General features: G+C 48.6%; 1 protein-coding gene across 1 annotated transcript in view; it reads left to right on the top strand.

Annotated features, from left to right (window-relative positions):
• LOC135827219 (uncharacterized) overlaps positions 1–19,279 on the top strand; it is a 33,504-nt gene that overhangs the window by 8,951 nt on the left and 5,274 nt on the right. Inside the window, exon 3 of the mRNA XM_065339748.1 lies at positions 14,271–14,614. Coding sequence (XP_065195820.1) covers positions 14,271–14,614 — 344 coding nt within the window. The remainder of the gene's footprint in view (positions 1–14,270; positions 14,615–19,279) is intronic.

Raw genomic sequence — 19,279 nt, 5'->3', positions numbered from 1 at the left:
ATTTCGACCATGTCGCCGCGGTAAACAACTGGAACAACGTTCAAGAGACGCAGTTCCTGGGCCTCGCACTGGAAGGCGAGGCCCAGCTGTATTACCAATCACTCCCAGCGGCCACTAGGAACGGAGCCCGCCAACAGCTAGTCCAGGCGCTGCAAACTCGGTTTGATCCAGCGCAACGCGTTGACCTCCATCGCGCAACGTTTCAAGCTCGTCGCCAGGCAAAAGATGAACAACTGGGTACTTTCTGTGAGGCGGTTTGCTCCCTGGGCCGGCAAGCTTACCCCCAGATGGCCGCGGGGGACCTCGACAGCCTGACAAAAGACCAGTTTATCTCCGGGCTTGACTCACGGGGCATGCGGGTCCGCGTTCGGGAGCTAAACCCGCAAACGACAGACGGAGCCCTCCAGGCCGCGCTCCATCACCAGGCAATCCTAGCTGCCGAACTGCCCGCCACGGAACCTGTGCCGATCCCTGCTTTTGCTGTTTCCCAGCCACTCAACACGGTGACAGACCAACTGAAAGCTGTGTTAGGCCGTCTGGCTACGTTGGAGGCCAGTCTGCCAGGACCAATTCGTCGGTCCCGACCTGACCAACTACCACAGCACCCGCAGACGCAAGGCCGCACACCTGTCACTTGCTGGTCATGTGGCCGACAGGGGCACATCAGCCGAGAATGCCGTGCCCGTCGTCCTGCGCCGGCGGGAAACTACCGGCGGCAGTACTAAGTACCTCAGACGCTAGCCCTGCCGCATCCTGCTCTTCCGGGACTGACGTAAGCACTGTGTTTATATGCCTTGCTGTCTTGCTCCTTGCTCACCCTGTTACGCTCACGATTTTAATGGTTTTGCTCACTGTGCTGTACCGCCACCGCCTCCCTGATGTACGAGCTTTTCGCCCCGACCTCTCCCCATTACACTTTTTTTCGTCGAGTTTGTCTCGACGCGACCATGCATGCCGCCTACCTGTAATACCTGTGACTGTGAACGCAGTTGATTCCAAAGCTTTGTTAGACAGTGGGTCTTCCAAGTCAATTGTGAGCAAGAAACTGTGGGATTCTCTGAGTAATCGCCCATCCCTGTCCCCTCCACCCCCCTCACGCATTCTTTCTGTGGATGGCTCGTCTGTAGCGATTTTAGGTCAAGCTGAGTTACACATTTCTGTTTCGCCTACCACTCCGCCTGTCCTGCATGAGTTCTTAGTTGCCTCCATCCATCCCAAGGTCATTCTAGGGGTTGAATTTTTGCATGCCTAAGCGTGTTCGCTTGATTTCGCCGCTTCCAACATATCCATTGCTGGTCACGTTATTCCCCTGCATTCCCCCCACTGTGATCCCGTCACCAAGGTCACCTGTCCATGCCGCTTCGCTCTCCGCTACTCCCGTTTTATGCACGCTTCCCGCTGCTGTGACCGTCCCTGCCATGTCTCATTACATTTGCTCCGCAAAAGTTGCTTCCCGCCATTATTCTGATAGTCCCTTGCTGTTTGAGCCTTGTGAGTCTACCTGCAGTACTCACCACATTGTCGGCCTCGCTACTCTGGCTACCGTCACTGATAACATGGCGCCCGTCCGTCTGATCAACCCCAACGAGCACCCCATCACACTACCTGAGAACTGCACGCTTGGCTCACTGTCACCAGGCACCATCGACTCTTCGGCCACAAAACCTCCTGCTGATTACCCCACCGAGTATACGTCTGCTGCTGCTACCGCTCAGTCTGTCACTGCTATGTTCAACACTAGCAATCTGCCGCCTGATCAACAATCCCAGCTCCACGCTCTGTTAGAGGGGTTTTCCGACATCGTCTCAACCGGCCCATCTGACGTGGGTCGCACTCAAGTCATCACTCACGACATTCCTACTACAACGGACCAGCCTATTCGGATGCAGCCTCGCCGCCTGCCCGTGCACCGGCAAGCTGAGGTGCGGGATCATATTGACCGACTCATTGACGATGGTATAGTGGAGCCTTCCTCGAGTCCATGGGCTGCTCCAATAGTTGTTGTACGAAAACCGGACGATAGTATCCGTCTCTGTGTCGATTACCGCAAACTCAACCAGCGCACTAAGCGTGATGCCTTCCCTTTACCCCGCGTCGACGATGCTATTGACGCCATGCAAGGCTGTAAGTACTTCTCGACACTAGATTTGGCATCCGGTTACTGGCAGGTAGAGCTCACTGAATCTGCCAAGGTAAAATCTGCCTTTACCACTCCGTTCGGCGTATTTCAGTGGAATGTTATGCCCTTTGGATTATGCAACGCACCTGGCACATTTCAGCGCCTGATGTCTACAGTGCTTCGTGTCCTCATCCCAGCAATCTGCCTCGTATATCTAGACGATATCATTGTGTTCTCCAAGACGTTCCAAGAGCATCTCACCAACCTCCGCGCTGTGTTCCTGTGTCTCCGCAAAGCTGGTCTGAAGATCAAGCCATCGAAATGCAACCTACTACAACCGTCTGTCGTCTACCTGGGCTTTCACTTCGCCCACGACGGCATTCGTCCTAACCCTGGTAAACTGGAATCCGTCCGCACCTGGCGTCAACCCACAAGTAAGACAGCAGTTAGGACATTTCTTGGCTTTGCGTCGTACTACCGCCGATTTATTCCAAAGTTTTCAATGCTTGCCCAGCCACTGCATGCCCTCACAGAATCCAAAGCCACATTTGCTTGGTCAGATGCTTCATCTCATGCGTTCAATACGCTAAACCATGCACTTCTTACCCGCCCGGTTCTTGCATACCCCATTCCGAATCACACGTTCATCCTCGACACAGATGCTAGTGACTTTGCTATGGGCGCTGTCCTCTCTCAGCAAGATTTAAATGGCACAGAGCATGTTGTAGCTTACGCTAGTAGAAGCCTTTCACATAGCCAACGCCGCTATAGTGCTACTTAGAAGGAACTTCTAGCTGTTGTCACATTCTGTGAATATTTCCGTCACTATCTTGCTGGCGCACATTTCACACTACGCACAGATCACAAAGCTTTAGTCTGGCTGCACAACTTCACTGGCACAGATGGCTTGCTTGCTCGCTGGATTGAACGCTTGGCTATGTTCGATTACCGCATTGTCCATCGCCCTGGTAAGGCTCATGCTAATGCGGATGGTCTCTCTCGCACACCTCCTTCCCCGCCCGTCGACCCTGCTCTGACAAATGCTGCCATTAGTACTGATGCTTCGCTGCCTCCTACATCGCTAACGCTGGTCCGTGATGCCCAACACCAGGATCTTAATGTGAACGCAGCTATGACGTGGGTCCGGCAGTCTCAGCGGCCTGTTCGTCACAGCCTAGAACTGCAAGGTTCTAGTAGGTTCCGTCTCGCTCTCTACCATCAGTTCAGTCGCCTGATACTCGACAACGACATTCTGTACCGCAAGTATGAATCAGAAGATGGTAGTTCGCACTCCCTGCAGCTAGTGGTTCCCCGTCGCTCCAACTCGAATTGCTAGCCTTCCTTCACAGTCACATCACTGCTAGTCACATGGGTACCAATCGAACAACGTCCCAGGCCCGATCGCGCTCCTATTGGCCTGGTATGTCCGATGATATTGAACTGTTCATTCGCGCCTGTGAAGTCTGCCAGCGCCCCAAACCACCTGTCCCAACACCTCGGGCGCCAATGGTGACGTCGCAGCCATCCTTTCCTCTCCAACGAGTCGGAATGGATATTATGGGCCCGCTTCCGGTGACATCACGAGGAAACCGCTACATTCTCGTCGTTGGAGACTATTTCACGAAATGGTACGAGGCGTTTCCGCTCCCAGACATCCGGGCCGAGACAGTCGCCCGATATTTCGTTGACGGCTTCGTCTGTCGCTATGGTGCACCGCATAGTCTGCATACTGACCAAGGTGCCCAGTTCGAGTCCAACCTGTTCAAGTCCATATGCACCATGCTGGATATTCACAAAACTCGAACGACGCCCTACCATCCCCAGAGTGACGGCCTCATCGAGCGGTTTAACAGAACACTGGAGCGCATCCTCGCCACAACCAATAATGATCACCAGGATTGGGACCTCTATCTGCAACGTGCTCTATTAGCTTACCGTATGAGCGTGAATGACACCACATCGTTTACACCTCACCGTCTGATGTTTGGCCGAGAAGCAACTCTGCCCATCGATCTCGTGTACGGCCAACCACCTGCTACACCACCCACTACTGCCCCGCGTTATGTCCTGCAACTTCAAGACTCCCTGCGTAAGACATTCACCACTGCCCGGGCCCAGGGTGCCAAAGCCCAACAACGTCAGAAGAGGAACTATGATGGCAACGCTCCGCCCACACAGTATGCCGTAGGCGATCTGGTATTCCTGCACTCTCCTGTTGTTCCCCCTGGCCAGTCTCCCAAGTTCCATTCTCCTTGGACAGTACCCCACAAAGTTGTCACTGTTCTCGACAATTTCACAGTCCGCATCGAAGCTCCCCGAACGAAACGCCGTCAAGTTGTTCACATCAACCGCCTGAAACAGTATGTCTGCCTACCACCTGTTGCTCCACCTCCGACTACTAACAATCCAATCATTCAGTCTGTAATGCCACACCCTGCTCAGCCGCTCCCTCCGCCACTCCCTCAGCCGCTACCTCCTGCCCCTGTTATTCCCCCTCCTGTTCACCCCTATAATCACCGGAACCGCCAATTGATCCGCCCACCAAACCGCTACTAATCACGAGGACGTGATTGTCTTTGAGAGGGGAGGTGTAGCGTTGGCACGCTGGGGACTTCAAAGCGTATAGTGTTTAGAGTATAACATATCCCCGTACTGTATCCCCGTACATTAGCGTATAGAGTCTGCCTTTGTATCAAAGCTGCTGCGCACTATTCTTTTATAGCTAGTTAGTAAATTTATTTGCCAATCAGTTATAGTTAATTTCATTGCCAGTGGCCAGTACATTTCAATTGCCAATTACAGTGTGTTCACTGAGACCGTTGTGCGTTCTTGCCTCCGAGAGACTGCGGCCCGCTACAGAATCTCTTCAAGAGAGAGACCCACTGGACATACATGTTTTGTATTGTTCTGGCGAAATGTATAGGAATAGCATTCCTTGGGTTGAAATGGTACTTCGAAGTACCTTTTTAAAGGAGGATCAATTTGAGGTGCTCTCTTTTGGAGACCAACAGCAAACTTCACGTGCAGTGAAAGGGCGCACTCACGTCGGTTTACAGAAAACAAACACTGCATTTGCTTGCCTTGCTAATTCTGCAGTCTCTATTAGCCCATGCCAAAGGGTACACACGCCTTTGGGCGCACCTCCGTTTACACATTCGCGAGGCCATTCGCGCGCGCGTGCACACATGCACATTCATGTGCACAAACATAATTGCAGACCCTCCCACGCCCCGTCTGTGTATACAATGACGTACTCACGCGCACCGTCACAAGCGATTGACACATAGGGTATGGAGTGCCCATGACTTCATTTTGATTCAAGATGTTTAATAATAGTAATACTCAATCTGCGGACAGAACTGTTTCGTCATTTGTGGACTCGTCAGCGCAGCACAGAGGAAATAAGGCCGAACTTGATAGCAATGGAAATAAAAATTTCCAATCAGGCCCGAACGTACCTTGCCAGAGTGCTCAAACTGACAAGTCAGTGAGCTCTGCATAACGCAAACAGCAAAGGCACTACCCCACGCAAGAGTGCTCAACTGCTACAAGAGCAGGAGCGAAATACTCAATCACCCTCACAACCGATTGACACATAGGGTCACGGTCTGCTCTAGGATTGTCCTGGCGCAACCATTTTAACCGGGTCGGAGCCGAGTACACATGCATTCGACGCGCGACTAGCGCCTCTGCATGATCTGTCACACATACAAGCCGTGTAGTCAGTCCTTTCAAAGTAAGTTCGAATGTGTAAAGTCCCAACCGGGTCACAGGTGACCCGGTACTATATTTTCATACGGGTCCAAGCGCCGCCCAACCGGGTGGATTACCCGGCTCTGGAGCAGACACTGAGGGTATGGAGTAGCCATGACTTCATTTTGATTAAATATGTAAAAAAAATAATATGCTTGGCACATGCCGCGACAGATCTGGAGGGCGCACTCGGAGAAGTAAAATTGATGGAATCCAGCCCGACGGGATCAAGCCCAACGGAATCGAGTCCCATGGAAATCAAACCCGCCGGAATCAAGCCCGACGGAATCAAGCCCGACGAAAAATGGCAGCGTAGCCAAACCACAGCTCATTTAGCTGTCACATGGTCAAGTGGAGGCGGCGGCAAGACGGAAGGAGGGACTGGCAGCTCTTGTAGAGCAAACAATCCAGACCGGACAAGACCGGCACGAGGACAGGTCTCGTTGGCAGAAGCCATCAATTTCAGCGAAAAGACAGTGCTCAGGGTTAACGCTACAAGCGCAGAATTCAAAAGCTGGCGAGAGGCGTGGTATGACTTTGCAGCATGTCAAGGCATCCAGGAAGTGCAAGGAATCATCTCCGTAAAACTTAATCATCAACGTGCATGAAATTGATGGAGCTACGACGACGGACCTGATTCAAGCTTTAGAGGCGTTCATTAGGAAACAACGGAATGTTCTAATTGACATAATAGAGTTTTACCGAGCATTCCAAGCGGACCGAGAAACCTTCACAAGTTTTAATACTCCACTGAAGGAGTTGCACACGGCGTGCAATTTTCAGACCCCCTTGGAGATGAGTTGCCGATGTTGCCAAGATAGAGTCTTACAGCCACTGCAAGTTTCCGGTGAATCAGGCGCAATCTGAGAAATTGAGGCACAGAATACTGGTGGAAATACTAGTACGACATAAGGAAGCGGGGCAAAAGTTGTTGGCAAAAGCAAACAGCACTCTGGAGGAGGCTATAGCCGTATGCCAAGAAGAGAAAGCTGCAGCACAGACAAAGCTCCGCATGGAAGAGACACTTGAAAGCACTGAGAAGATCAAAATACAAGAAAGAGAAGTCTGAAGCATATCGAGCGCAATCCACAGCAGTCAGACCATTCAACAAGCAGTCGCGGTGCAAATATTGCGCATTACCACATTCGACCGAAGGCAAATGCCCTGCAGCAGGACGAGAATGTCATCAGTGCGGCAAGCTAGGCCGTTGCAGGACAGATTTTTCACAAAAGGAGTACCACCAACAGATTCTACAGCACGTTAGGGATCTGGTTTGAAGGATCTCTTTTTAACGTGTGGTTTTAGAAGGTGATACGGCCAAATCCAACAGTACTCGTACCCAGCAACCAAAAAACGTCGGTTTGGGACCGTTTCGATGATAGAAAGCTCTGTTTAGCGGGAGAACAGAATGGTAAGGTACTAACTAGTGTTACGTCACAAGTCGATCGCTGTGTTAGAAACCGAAATGCTAATCATGTCTTGAAAACACACAAAATACGATACAGCCCGACGTACAGTCCAAATTAGCGTGAAAGTTAAAATGCTTACTATGTCTATTATGACGTGATCCAAACAGCATTATTCTACGTCACAGGGCACGTGATTTCACCATTACTCCTGTCGTAAAAATTCAAACACTGCACGCAAACGTTTGATGACTTTTACATCCGAAAAAGTATTGGTGGCGCAAGGAGAAGCTTGTCGTTTGGAGTCACAAGTGGTCTCGGCTGCTCTTCCTTTTCAGAGTCAACAACACATTTTGTTTTCAGCATGGGGAGTAGTTTGGAGTAGATATTGCTGACTAGTCGTCGCCGAGGGCGTGCTTTCCTGCGCAGGTACGAGTTGGTTGGTTGGATTTATCTAAAGCCGTACAACAAACATGCATATCTGCCTCCTTATATGAAGACGACTTCTGGCAGTAAAACTTTTTTAATAAAGAAAAAAGAAAAGGTAGCTGGTACGTTGGTAGGACTCTGCAAAACCTGACCACAGACAGCATGTGCCGCTGTATATTCTGCCGGATGCAGCTAAATCCAAGCGGCCGAAGCGTGGCCCCCCGCGTAAGAACCCACCACCTGTGCCGGTGGTACAAACTGAGCCAACACAAAATGCAGTGCCGTCTGGGAGAGCTAGACCACCCAAGTTACCAACTACAGCAGCACCACCGTTGCCCTTGCCACAACCAGAACCGCCACAGGCTCTGGTTGTGGCGTGGACTGAGGTGGACCCACCTACACCCTCGCTAGCATCACCAACTCTCACTCGAATTGCCACGCGCCGACACTAATCCAGACACCTCGGAGGGCAACAGCAAACTACTCCACAGAGATTTATGCCAGAAACGGCCAAGGACCGCGTGTTGTGGACAGTACCAACAGGGGGAGGGTCGAGCAGTATCATGAGTCAGGGAGTGAAGCGGATCTGGAGGAACAACTCCGGTCACGGGACGAGCAGCTAGCAAATTGGAAACAATTGGTCTCTACAGAAACGGAGGATGAGACGGATGATCAGAGGATGGAAGAGGAATTGGATGACGAAACGGATGGTGAAGAGACAGAGGATGAGGCAGATGATCGTAGTGATGATGATCGTGAGGATGATAAGCAGAAAGAGGAAGAGGACGATGAGATGGACGAGGAGGAGTCGGGTGGGAAAGAGCGAGATGAGGCGGATGAATGTGTTGATCGTTAGAAGTCGGCTGTGTATCCACACTTGTTATCTCGTCCTAATTGTCTTAGTGTGTATGATGACTCTCATTTTTCGGTACTGTGTCGTGCGCGTTATATCCAACAGTTGAAAGTCCTTGAGGAAGTTTGTATATGTGTTCATATGCCTGCTTTGGTCAAGCAGAAGAGTACGTTGTTGCACAGAGGTTGTACTCGTAGGGTGACACTTCGTTCAGTGCCTCCTCACCTATGGTTACGTAATCTTGTTACCTTTTTGCGTTTCCTCTAGTGGTTGTATGGCACTTGTATCTTGATGTTTTTGCTAACATCTTTCTATTTACAGTACTCAACTTCAGTTTCTTTGATATCCTTTAGTTCCGTATTGTTTCCCACTGATGATAGAAACGAGAAAATCGATTCGGGGTTTTCAATAATATTTTTGTTATAAAATACACAGTCATACATGTCGAACAAGTAACGCAGTTGCGTGATGTCTGCGGCCGTCATCCTATTAATAGCTACAAAAAAAGAGGAAAGGTAAGATAAGATCAAGAATGTATAGACTGAGCATACAGCTAGCCGGCGACTGAGCATACAGCTAGGCTAGGCATATATCAGAACATCAGGATTACTATTACTCACGACAGGGGAGGGGGTTGCTGTTCACGCTACAGTAAGACGATACGGGTGCAACACACCCTTGAACTGGAGGGTTTCTCGCAACAGGTGGAAGACTGTTCCAAACGCGTGCAGCAGAAAGAGACACGGGATGAGTTCTGGCTGGAAGCTGCAGCAGATGTTGTTGGGAGCCGCGCGTTTGGCCAGCTCTAGTCGGAGTGACACAATCTCCAAATAACGCGCTGATCAGCGACTGCTCCATGGTGGAATGTAGGCACGGGTGGACCAGCGAGCACATTGTCTCACGCAAGAGCTGGTGTACACGAAGAAGGTTGCGTCTTTGTGGTCCACGTTCTTTTTTTGGAATGTAGGCACCGGTAGACCAGCGAGCACATTGTCTCAAGCAAGAGCTGGTGTACACGAAGCAGGTTGTGTGCTGCATACACGGGAGTTATACGGGTACGGGAGCTCAGGCTGTACACGGCTCGCAGGGCTAGGTTGCATAGGCGTTGAAGTCTCTCCTCGTTATCCTTAGAGAGAGAGCTAAAGAAAGCTGAGCATCCATAGCGGATCCTGGAATCGGTTCGACTGCAGAGAGAGACACTTCCGATTTATCCACAGCGCTCCTATAACCTGTCGAGACGTTTTACAGATACGCGTAACGTGGCTTTAACCATGTCAGGCGATCGTCTACAATCAAGTCTAGATACTTGGTCTGCGACACAACACGGAGCACAGCGCCACAGCATGTCACAGGCGCTGCAAGGGATCAAGGGTGCTCCGTGTAGCAATGTGCAACACACCGGTCTTGGTGGTGTTGAGGCTCAAACCCCGTCCATTGAGCCAGACGGCGAGACCCGTACCTGCGACACTAAGCTTAGGGCTGATGTCTGCACGGCTGGATGATGATGTATCTAAGGTGATATCATCGGCGAATTCTTGGTGACAAATACCAGGCGGTAGATGAGAGTCGATGGAACTGATGTAAACAGGAAAAAGATACGGGCCGAGAACGCTGGCTTGCGGTACACCACTTGAACACTCCGAGTAGCATGACGATGAAGAACCAACTTCAACGCCTTGTTTCCGACCCGACAAGTAGCTGGCAAACCAGGCCAGAGCAATGCCACGTACACCTATTCCGTGAAGATCATCTAGCAGCGTATGGTGGCGAACCTTATCAAACGCTTTTGATATATCGACAAACACAATACCAGTGGACTGCTTCCGTTTGGAAGTATTTCAGCTTTTGGAAAGAAAAAATTCAAAATTGCATATTTCAAGAACCCCAAAAAAGGATGATGGAAGACTTGTTCTCCGTGTTAATAGAGGTGTTCTCCAGTCTGCAGGTGTATTGTTTTTTCATAATTGAGGATTTAGCTCGTTATTTTGTCAGTGTTCGTAGTTTTGCTATTTTCAAGACAATCATTTGTGGCGTCAGGGGGTAATGGTCTTTTTGGATGTTAGAGTGGCTAAGCGGTACCGTCCCAGGAACTCTTGTAGGGTAAGGCAATGTTGGCTTGATGGAGTTTTGTTCATAGCTTGTTCCTATACGCTGTACCCGTGGTTCGTTTCTGGACCCATAAACCATGGGATTTTTCAATTCTTTTTGAGGGGTTTGGAAAATGCCAAGGTTCTCTTCAGAAACTTGTTTGTGGGCTTTGCAAAGTCGATCTACACCCTAGTGGAAGCTATGTATCAATTACCACTTTGCAACACTATCTTGATGCCTCTAATTGCACCCCGGCATATTCTGTTTTTCTTGACCAGCACCCTGCTCATTTACAGTCGCTTTTAAAATTGGTTTTCGCCAGTTTGTACCACCCGAAGCCGCGTTTGTCTCTCCCTATCTAGGTCTACGGTATTGGTAAATTCTCTTTTTTGCCTCCTACTCCACGAGGCTCCAACTGCCTCCCAGTGTTAGACAAGCTACAGATAAGCCCAAATGTCGTACTCTCATCAGACAGCACTTCAGTATGTACCATAGCTACACAAAGACTATTGTAGTAGTAGTAGCAGCAGTAGCAGTATTTATTATTTCACTTGGGTATACCCAACAGGCCGATGGCCCCCTTACAGGGTGCCCAAGGAGAAATTGTGAGCAGCTAGCGCGAAAAGCAGGCAAGGTACGCTGGGATCGAATGATAGCGGGTAGTGCATTAAAGCGGTCAGCACCAAGAAATGAGAGACTGTGAAGGCCTGGCCGAGACATGAATGGGGGGAAAAAGAGACTACTGGATGTTTGGCCTCTGGTTTGGGAGGTAGTGTGGGTAGCATCATTTCGGGTCGTAAAGATTTGGGAGATGAGGGGACTGCCAAGGGACCTGATGCACCGAAAGTAAAAATGAAAAGCTTAAGAGTGAGGCGTTGGCTGAGTGGGAGGAGGTTGTGGCAACGCAAAATGGGCTCAACATCAGCACGAGAAGGGTAGGCAAAATGCAACACGAACAGCTCGGCGGCTCAGTCCTAGAAGCTTAACCTTTTATGTACTGAAAAAATTGTACACAGACTGAATTTGATCTCGACTCACCTCTAATTCTATAATTATCTGGGTCATAACTTTAGTCTCCTTTTGACGATTTTTTCAATCTTGGGTTTCCTGGAAAGCTCGTCGCAAGAGGAACACATTGAGCCCGCGCTTGCCACCACGAAGGTCAAAACGCCAGCGCTACAGCCCAGCGTCTTAGCTGCAACGCCAATATTCCGACAGAAGTCGTCTTGCATCAGCCATTTCGCTCTCCTTGCTCGTAACAACTAACTGTTACTTGAAAATCACAAACTGCCATGAGTCCGTTTACCATTTTGAACGTGTTTCTACGTCACTGCATGCCCAGAATGATGGGGAAATCCCTCATTCAAATTTGCGCGAGCGGCTATTGAGCGACATTTGCCGCGATTCGACTTTCGAGCTTCGTAACTCTGGAACCACACATCAGAGCGCTTCAGTGATTGTTTCAATGGACAGCTGGGAGTTTTCTCTTTGACCTACATATTTTAGTTTTCGGATATAACCCAGGAACGACTGAGTTACGATCGATTGAAATTTTGAAAAGTTTCGATCCCAGGGGATCGAAAGTTGTACAGTCCGTACACAAAGGGTTAACGTATTCTGCAGCGTGTAATTAATGAACATATGATGTGCTTGCGTACTCTAAGTTGCTCTGTATAACTCCGAAATAGAAAGCTCGGCGGGCCTTACTGTCCAGGTTGTCTCTGCCTCGCCTAAAAGCACCTTGCTTCTTATTAATGTCATCACGGAGGTGGGAGATATGGGGTCGGAAGGTCAGGTGCTCATCGATGTGGAGCCCAAGATACTTACATGTAGGTGACGGGGTGATGACAGTCGTGTCGCACAGCACTGATGCAGTCACAGGAAATGAGTCACTGGCACGATGGATGATCAGGAGTTCGGTTTTCTTTGGGTATACAAGAAGGCCACGACCATCAAAATACGATTTAAGAGCGGCGAAATCTTCTGATAAAACCCTCAGCATGTTCGAGGTGTTGGACACTTTGCAGGCCTTTGATAGGTAGTTGTCGTCATCGTAGAGTAGAGAGTCACTATTTACACGTGTTGGTACCTCTCTTGTGTATATCGTGAAGAGGACAGGTCCCAGCACCGATCCTTGTGGAACTCCTTTTGTGCATGCGACGGAAGTAGCATTCTGACCAGTTCGGCGATATTCCACCTGCTGGTATCGGTCGGACAGATAGCCTGCAAACCAGGACAAGGCTGCGCCTCCGATGCCGCATTGGAAAAGATCATCCAGGAGGGTGTCATGGCGGATTCGATCGATTACTTTGCTCATGTCTAGATATAACACACCGACCACGTTCCGCTCTTCCAAGCTACACTGTCATCTGTTTATGGTGCAGCTTAGCGCATCCGCAGCAGAATGGTGGGACTTATAGGCAAATTGCTGGGGAGGAAGAATGTTGAGTTCGGGGTTTGTCTTCGATGTACTTTCTCAGCTGTTTCAGAACGATCTTTTCGAGAAGCTTTGAGACTATCGGGAGAAGGGAAATTGGTCTGTAGTTGCTGGCTTGACAGGGATCTCCAGCCTTGAGCAGTGGGGTAACAGAGGCAATTTTGTAAAGGTTCGGGAAGATACCAGTGGCCAGTGACTCATTGAAGATGCAAGTGAGACTTGCGGCCAGTTCATCAGCGCATATGTGCAGTATATTTGCGGGGATACCACCCGAACCTCTGGCTTTGGAGACGATTACCTCTCTCAGCATAGGTGATGTTGACCATAGCTACACAATGACTATAGGTGTAGTGGACAATAGCTATGATGATCAGATCGACTCAATATCCGAAAAAGTATTGTCAAAAACAAAGCTTTCAAATGGTACCAATTGCACAAGAGCTGCAGAGCATAACACTCTGTTCAGAACGCAATTGCAGAACATGAAAACAGAAAATGATTATCACACGTGATAGACCGTCCGGCTGGATCATTTCCCTCTTCTTTCCCTTGTCCGACGTGCCTTCGTGGGACAGAAACAATTTCTTCTCGTACACTTTCCATGAGGACCTTTTCTACCGACGCAAAACGTTTACCATCACGGCCCCTACAGAATCTTTTGATTGGTCTGGCGATGCACATACACTAGTGGAGCTAGCTACCAAATGAGTCTCTTTTCGTACGTCCATTATTACACGAACGAAGGGGAATGAAAAAGCATCCGTTCTGAACAAGTGTCAGACGACAAAACGCGACTCAGACTTGGTGGCTGACAGATACAAGCTGCACACAAGGCAAGCACGAGGCAAACCAATAAGAATTTGAACATGACTTAATTGCTGCTGGAGCAAACGTCCTTTTATATTAATTTTACAAGTAAAACAGAGAAGATCAGAGTCGTGATAACACCTTTCACCTCGAAGGATCAAACGGGCTGGACAGTTTAGCAGCATTGGGGCAGTATGCATCAGTTCATGTTGAGAAGATTACAAGGTAGTACTTCGAGTACGGTGAAGTTCATGGAGAATACGGGCAAAAGAGGGAAGGTAATTATGTGAGTGGGATGGTTTATGTCTTTTGTGGACATACCAGGTGCCTGGGTGAAGTGTGCTATTGTGTTGATCTGGTGTGATGATGTGTGTACAGGTCAGGTTTATGTGTCATTGAGAGCTCCATCACTTGGTGTCAGTACAGCATACACAGTCTACTACCTGAATGGATCAAGTACAGCACAGGTTGGACAGTTCTATTTACCAGCATGCCGTGCTGAAGGACTGGCTACTGGTGGTAATGGTCAATATATACGACTGACTAATACTAATACCAGTACAACTGTAGCTGAACGGGGAGCATTCGATCTTACACCTGCCGCCATTGCAACACTACTCTGGAACACCTCGTCACATGACACTCTGGACCCAACCTACACTGGACTGTACAGGTGTACTTCAGATGTAGGAGATGCACCACGGACATATCAACTCAATGTTGTAGGTGTGTTAACAATGCCTGTGTGTATTGTTAGTAAACATGGCGAGAAACTTGGCATAGGTATTCTCGGTATTAGACTGAACGCTTGTTACATTGTGCATGAACCCAAGATGGTGATAGCATGGCAAGCTCTTCCCTTTGTTCCATCATTAGTATGTGTACCTGGAATCGTCGCGGGTTTTGACAAGAGAAATCGATCCATCTAGTGGCTACCTACATGTAGTTAGAGGACCAAAATAGTTGCCATCCAAATTTGCTAGTTCCCACAGAGCCACAGGCTTCCACTTCCAACAGTTTTCATTGGAAATCTAGCATGCTAGATCGAAAAGTCCAGCGTGAGGAGTCAGAGTGACTCCCCGAGAGAGAGAGAGAGAGAACGAAAGAGACAGCATCAGAAAACCCCTAGAATCGAGGATAAAGACTAGCAAAATAACTCCCTATATACGTTAAAAGTATGTGATGTGAACGTTTTGCAGCAAGAATGCATGTAAAACATTGCTACACCTTAAATAGCAATCAGCCAAATTGGGTAATTAGTACAATGAACAAAACGGGGAGCCCGCTCATCCAAATAATAGGATGTGAATGGTCAAATGTCTCCATGTCACCTCTGTTCCACTGTAAGAGCTATGTGATTTTGCCGTTTTTAAATATTTGAACGGGATTTTCATGCTGCAGCATGGATCAACTCATTGCTACCCTTAGTTTTGAGAAGCCCTGGATGTTACTTAGCACCGAATATAGTACCACCTTCTAACATCCCTACGCAAACAGCTTTATTTCGATACCTCACTTTACTTCTTCCAATGAGCATCCACGGCATGGCATAATTATGTTTCCTTCTTGACATTGCGAGCTATGATCCGTCCTTTCTTCGCAAATCAAACTGGGCCCCAAACAAAGGGTTGTTAATTTTTGGGAGGTAAGTTATGAAATATGGCGAGAGTCTGAGTCCCAAACAACCAAGTAAAAACAGATTCGATCCTGTGCGCGACAAGGAAACAATTGTTCGGTGTTACCTGCTGTTCACACTCCCATCCCCTCTATCCACGGCACTTCGGCCTATCACCTACCATCACGCCTATCTAGTTGACACCTTTACATCATATATAACCCTGTGCAGTACGAATAAAGTTCATTCTTTTCCTCAACCCGCAGTAGCCGGTTACACTGGTAGCAGGAAACAATTATTCGGCGGCATACATATACACACATATACACACTGGCATACACACAGCCACAAGCACACACACATACACGAACATGCACACATGTACATGCACTCACACACCTGTCCTGTCCTGTCCTGAGAAGCGACCAACGTTAGGGTCACGCGAGCCCCGGAGGGGTAGGAGAGAGAGAGGAGGAGCAGTCTGTGCGCCAAAACCACAAAAGTCTTCTAGAAGTTGCACTTTTATTTGCAACTGCGGGAAATTCGAGGGGTCTGCAGAATAAAGTTCTCAAGGGGACTCAAATTTGACAAACAAGACTACGACTAGCGCTTGAGCATAGCACCTTTTCGCCATTCCTTCGTGCATGGTACCCATTCCAATTGATAAACGTTACCCTCATGATTCGTTTCATGCGCAACCTAAGAAGTCTTCACGAAACAAAGGTAAAGGAAATTGTCGTCTTCGCGACACCCTCAAATTATTTAGTGGGGCATTGTGGGCCAAGGGTATTTTTTCTTTATCTTTGTACCTGTCCCCAGGTACTGGGACTGCGCTGATATCCGAGGAGTTTTGTTGGTGCAATAATGCCAGGTTACTAACTTATGGCGCGGTTTGTCCACCCAAGCTATAGTAGATTTCTTGGATAACTTAATATACTTCCTCCGTATACAAAAGCTTCGTGACTTTTTTTAACGGTGTTTTTGAGCAAGAACCTGCTCAACGAACGACGCCAAAGGCTGTCATCGACAACCCACGTCCATGTCGAGGTTAGTTTGATTGATCTCGAACAGATTCTCCACGGACGTCAGGCGTGTGAGGACGTTGCGGAGAGAAACTCAAGAGTCAAAAAAACTAACAATTACTTGCTGGAAACTGACACAGTGTAGCTCGTGGCTGGAGCACGGAGTCACGCGGCACTCGCTGCCCTGAAACTGGCCAGGCTCGTACTTGCGGTGCGCGGCCCCATAGATCCGCGCAGCGTGAGAACATAGATTTGCTTCGCTCGCACGGCAAGATGAAACATTTCAGTCGTTTTGCAACCCGCGCAGACTCAGGATCAGAATGTCGATGGCCTGGCTTTCTTCGCCTCTCTCCAGTCAGACATCTCCTTTGCCGCAAGGGGAATCGCAGGGACCGCCTCGAAGCCATTGTAGAATGCTTGGAAGGATTATCCTCGCGAGAAAATGCGAAGCGTGTGGATGTGCTTGTACGACTCGTTTCACGGCATAATGGAGGTCGCGGGTTGGAACGACTGAATTATAGTCGACACAGTTTCGTACACAGCTATAGAGATGAAGAGGACGTAGCCAAAGTCCAGCGTCGGATCATCACTGCAGGTGACAAGAATCTGAACGAAATGCGAGCGGAAGCAGCCACTGTTGGCGATGCGGAGTCAGCGTCGTCAGGTGACAAAGACATGAGCGACGAAGACTCTGAAAAAATTCAATCTCATTCGTCTGAGTTGCTTTTTTCTTTGTATATAGCTTGTAAACATGTTAGACAATGCCACGAGTGTTATTCCGAGTCAAACGGAACAATTCCAGAGCTGTGCGCAGCTTTAAGAAAAAGTCACAAAGTTTTTGTATACGGAGGAAGTATTATTATACATTGACAAATATTGCAGCGGGCATCCAAAGGTGTTGAACCAAACAAATATGGTAAGATACTAAGAGGTTATGCACACAAAAATCACTCAGGTAAGGGACGCAAGTTTGGGGGCCTTGGTGCGTCATTACACCCGGACCGTGATTGTGGGCCGGCGCACGGCTTTTGCTTGACCACTTCATACAAGTTTACGTACCTACTCAATTCGAAAGACTGGAACGAGACCAAACCGAACGTGACAACAAAGGAAGAGTTGTATATATCTTGGAACAACGTTCGGGCATTGCGAGAAGGATCTCAGCAGGGTCCAACAATGGCAGCAACAGCAGCAGGTGATGGTGGAGTACCAAGGAGCTTGTATCATGCACGTTACAGTGAACAACAAGAGAAACTATACCGTGGTACATGAAATCAGAGCCTGGGCAGGATGATGGACACCGCACACTGTGCTACAGCGTCTGAGTCAAAAATTGTGCGGGAGAAAACAAACAGACCAGGAAGCACAGAACATAAACTAGTACACAACATTGACGAACCACAAAACCGTACAGCAAAGTCTGTATAAGTCTGTAGGGCATAGCCAAGCGTTTTGTCGCCAATAAATTGCTTGAGAAGTGAGCAGTATTCTTTGTAACATTGCATGGGTTATAGGAGAACGCAGAGTCAGAACCAAGACGTAACAAGGGAAGATGGCTACTCATCACTTGCGTACTCGCGATTTTGGTACAACCAAGAAATTTGACCTCGCGTCATACCGAAGTGGCTTCGACAAACTACATTGCACTCATAACTGTATGGTGAATCTGCGACACGAGCTTCTGCAAAACAGACAGCATGCCAATGACCTGCAAGCACCAACAAACGCAGCCGGTAAAACAAACGCTACATAACTTCCCAACATAAACTTGCACAAGCTGATGAGAAGCAATGTCTTCAAACCTCAATATTAATCCCCGGTGCAAACAGTCATCGGATGAACACGCCAGGTACGATCCAAGAATGCGTTTGATGTTGGAAGTTATGGTCGCGTATTCAAAAACATGCATGGACGTACAAGTACATCAATGGCATTGTTCACGAATACAACAGATACAATTTGAGTAACTTGAGTATTCCTTCCTCCGTTTTGCATACGCACGCGTGGTAGATAAATTCGTACGGCATGACTTTCGATCGAGGTGGCCTTCGCCGTAGTGGTAGGTGAACTCAAACCCCACACCTCTCACTTTCACTCTACTGCCCCTTTGGGGCCGATGTGATCCTTGCGGCAGTGGCTCAACAGAACAGGACAGGTGTATGTGTGTGTGTGTGTGTGTGTGTGTGTGTGTGTATGTGCGTGTGTGTGTGTGTGTATGTATAAGTGGGTTATCTAAACTTTTCTCACAGTTGTACAAGTTCTATTTTTTCGTTAAAAAAACAGCTACGCTGGACGTGTACAATCGCATGTTGCTTATCTGGCGGTCAGTCACGTGTCGGCCTGAGCGGAGAAAAAAATCGACGGGTTCGCGTACCGGGCAAGTCATGAACAAGTAGTCGTACAAATCTCTGGTCAAGAACAACCTTTCCGCTCCGTGGGACGCCATCACCCGCGGATAGGCGGATAATGCTAGCATTGTTGTGAACCCTCTGGTTCTCTCAACTGTCAGGAACGAACGACCACACGGCACGAGGACAACTATTTATTCTCAACAGTATATTGACTTCGATCGACTTATCAATAATGAACAATGAATAGCTAACACTAAAATTACCAGGTAGTTATAGCGTGAAAAAGACAGCGTATATGAGAAAAGCATACACATACAACATATAACTGTAGTATCCCTGCCCGACCAATACGGAAGCAGTACGGAACTAATACGGAACGACCTTATGTTGTATCTCCGC

The sequence above is a fragment of the Sycon ciliatum genome, chromosome 11, assembly GCF_964019385.1.
Source record: "Sycon ciliatum chromosome 11, ocSycCili1.1, whole genome shotgun sequence".
Classification (NCBI taxonomy): domain Eukaryota; kingdom Metazoa; phylum Porifera; class Calcarea; order Leucosolenida; family Sycettidae; genus Sycon; species Sycon ciliatum.
The sequence above is the reverse complement of the archived record's forward strand: the minus strand, read 5'-3'. Positions and strand labels throughout refer to the sequence as shown.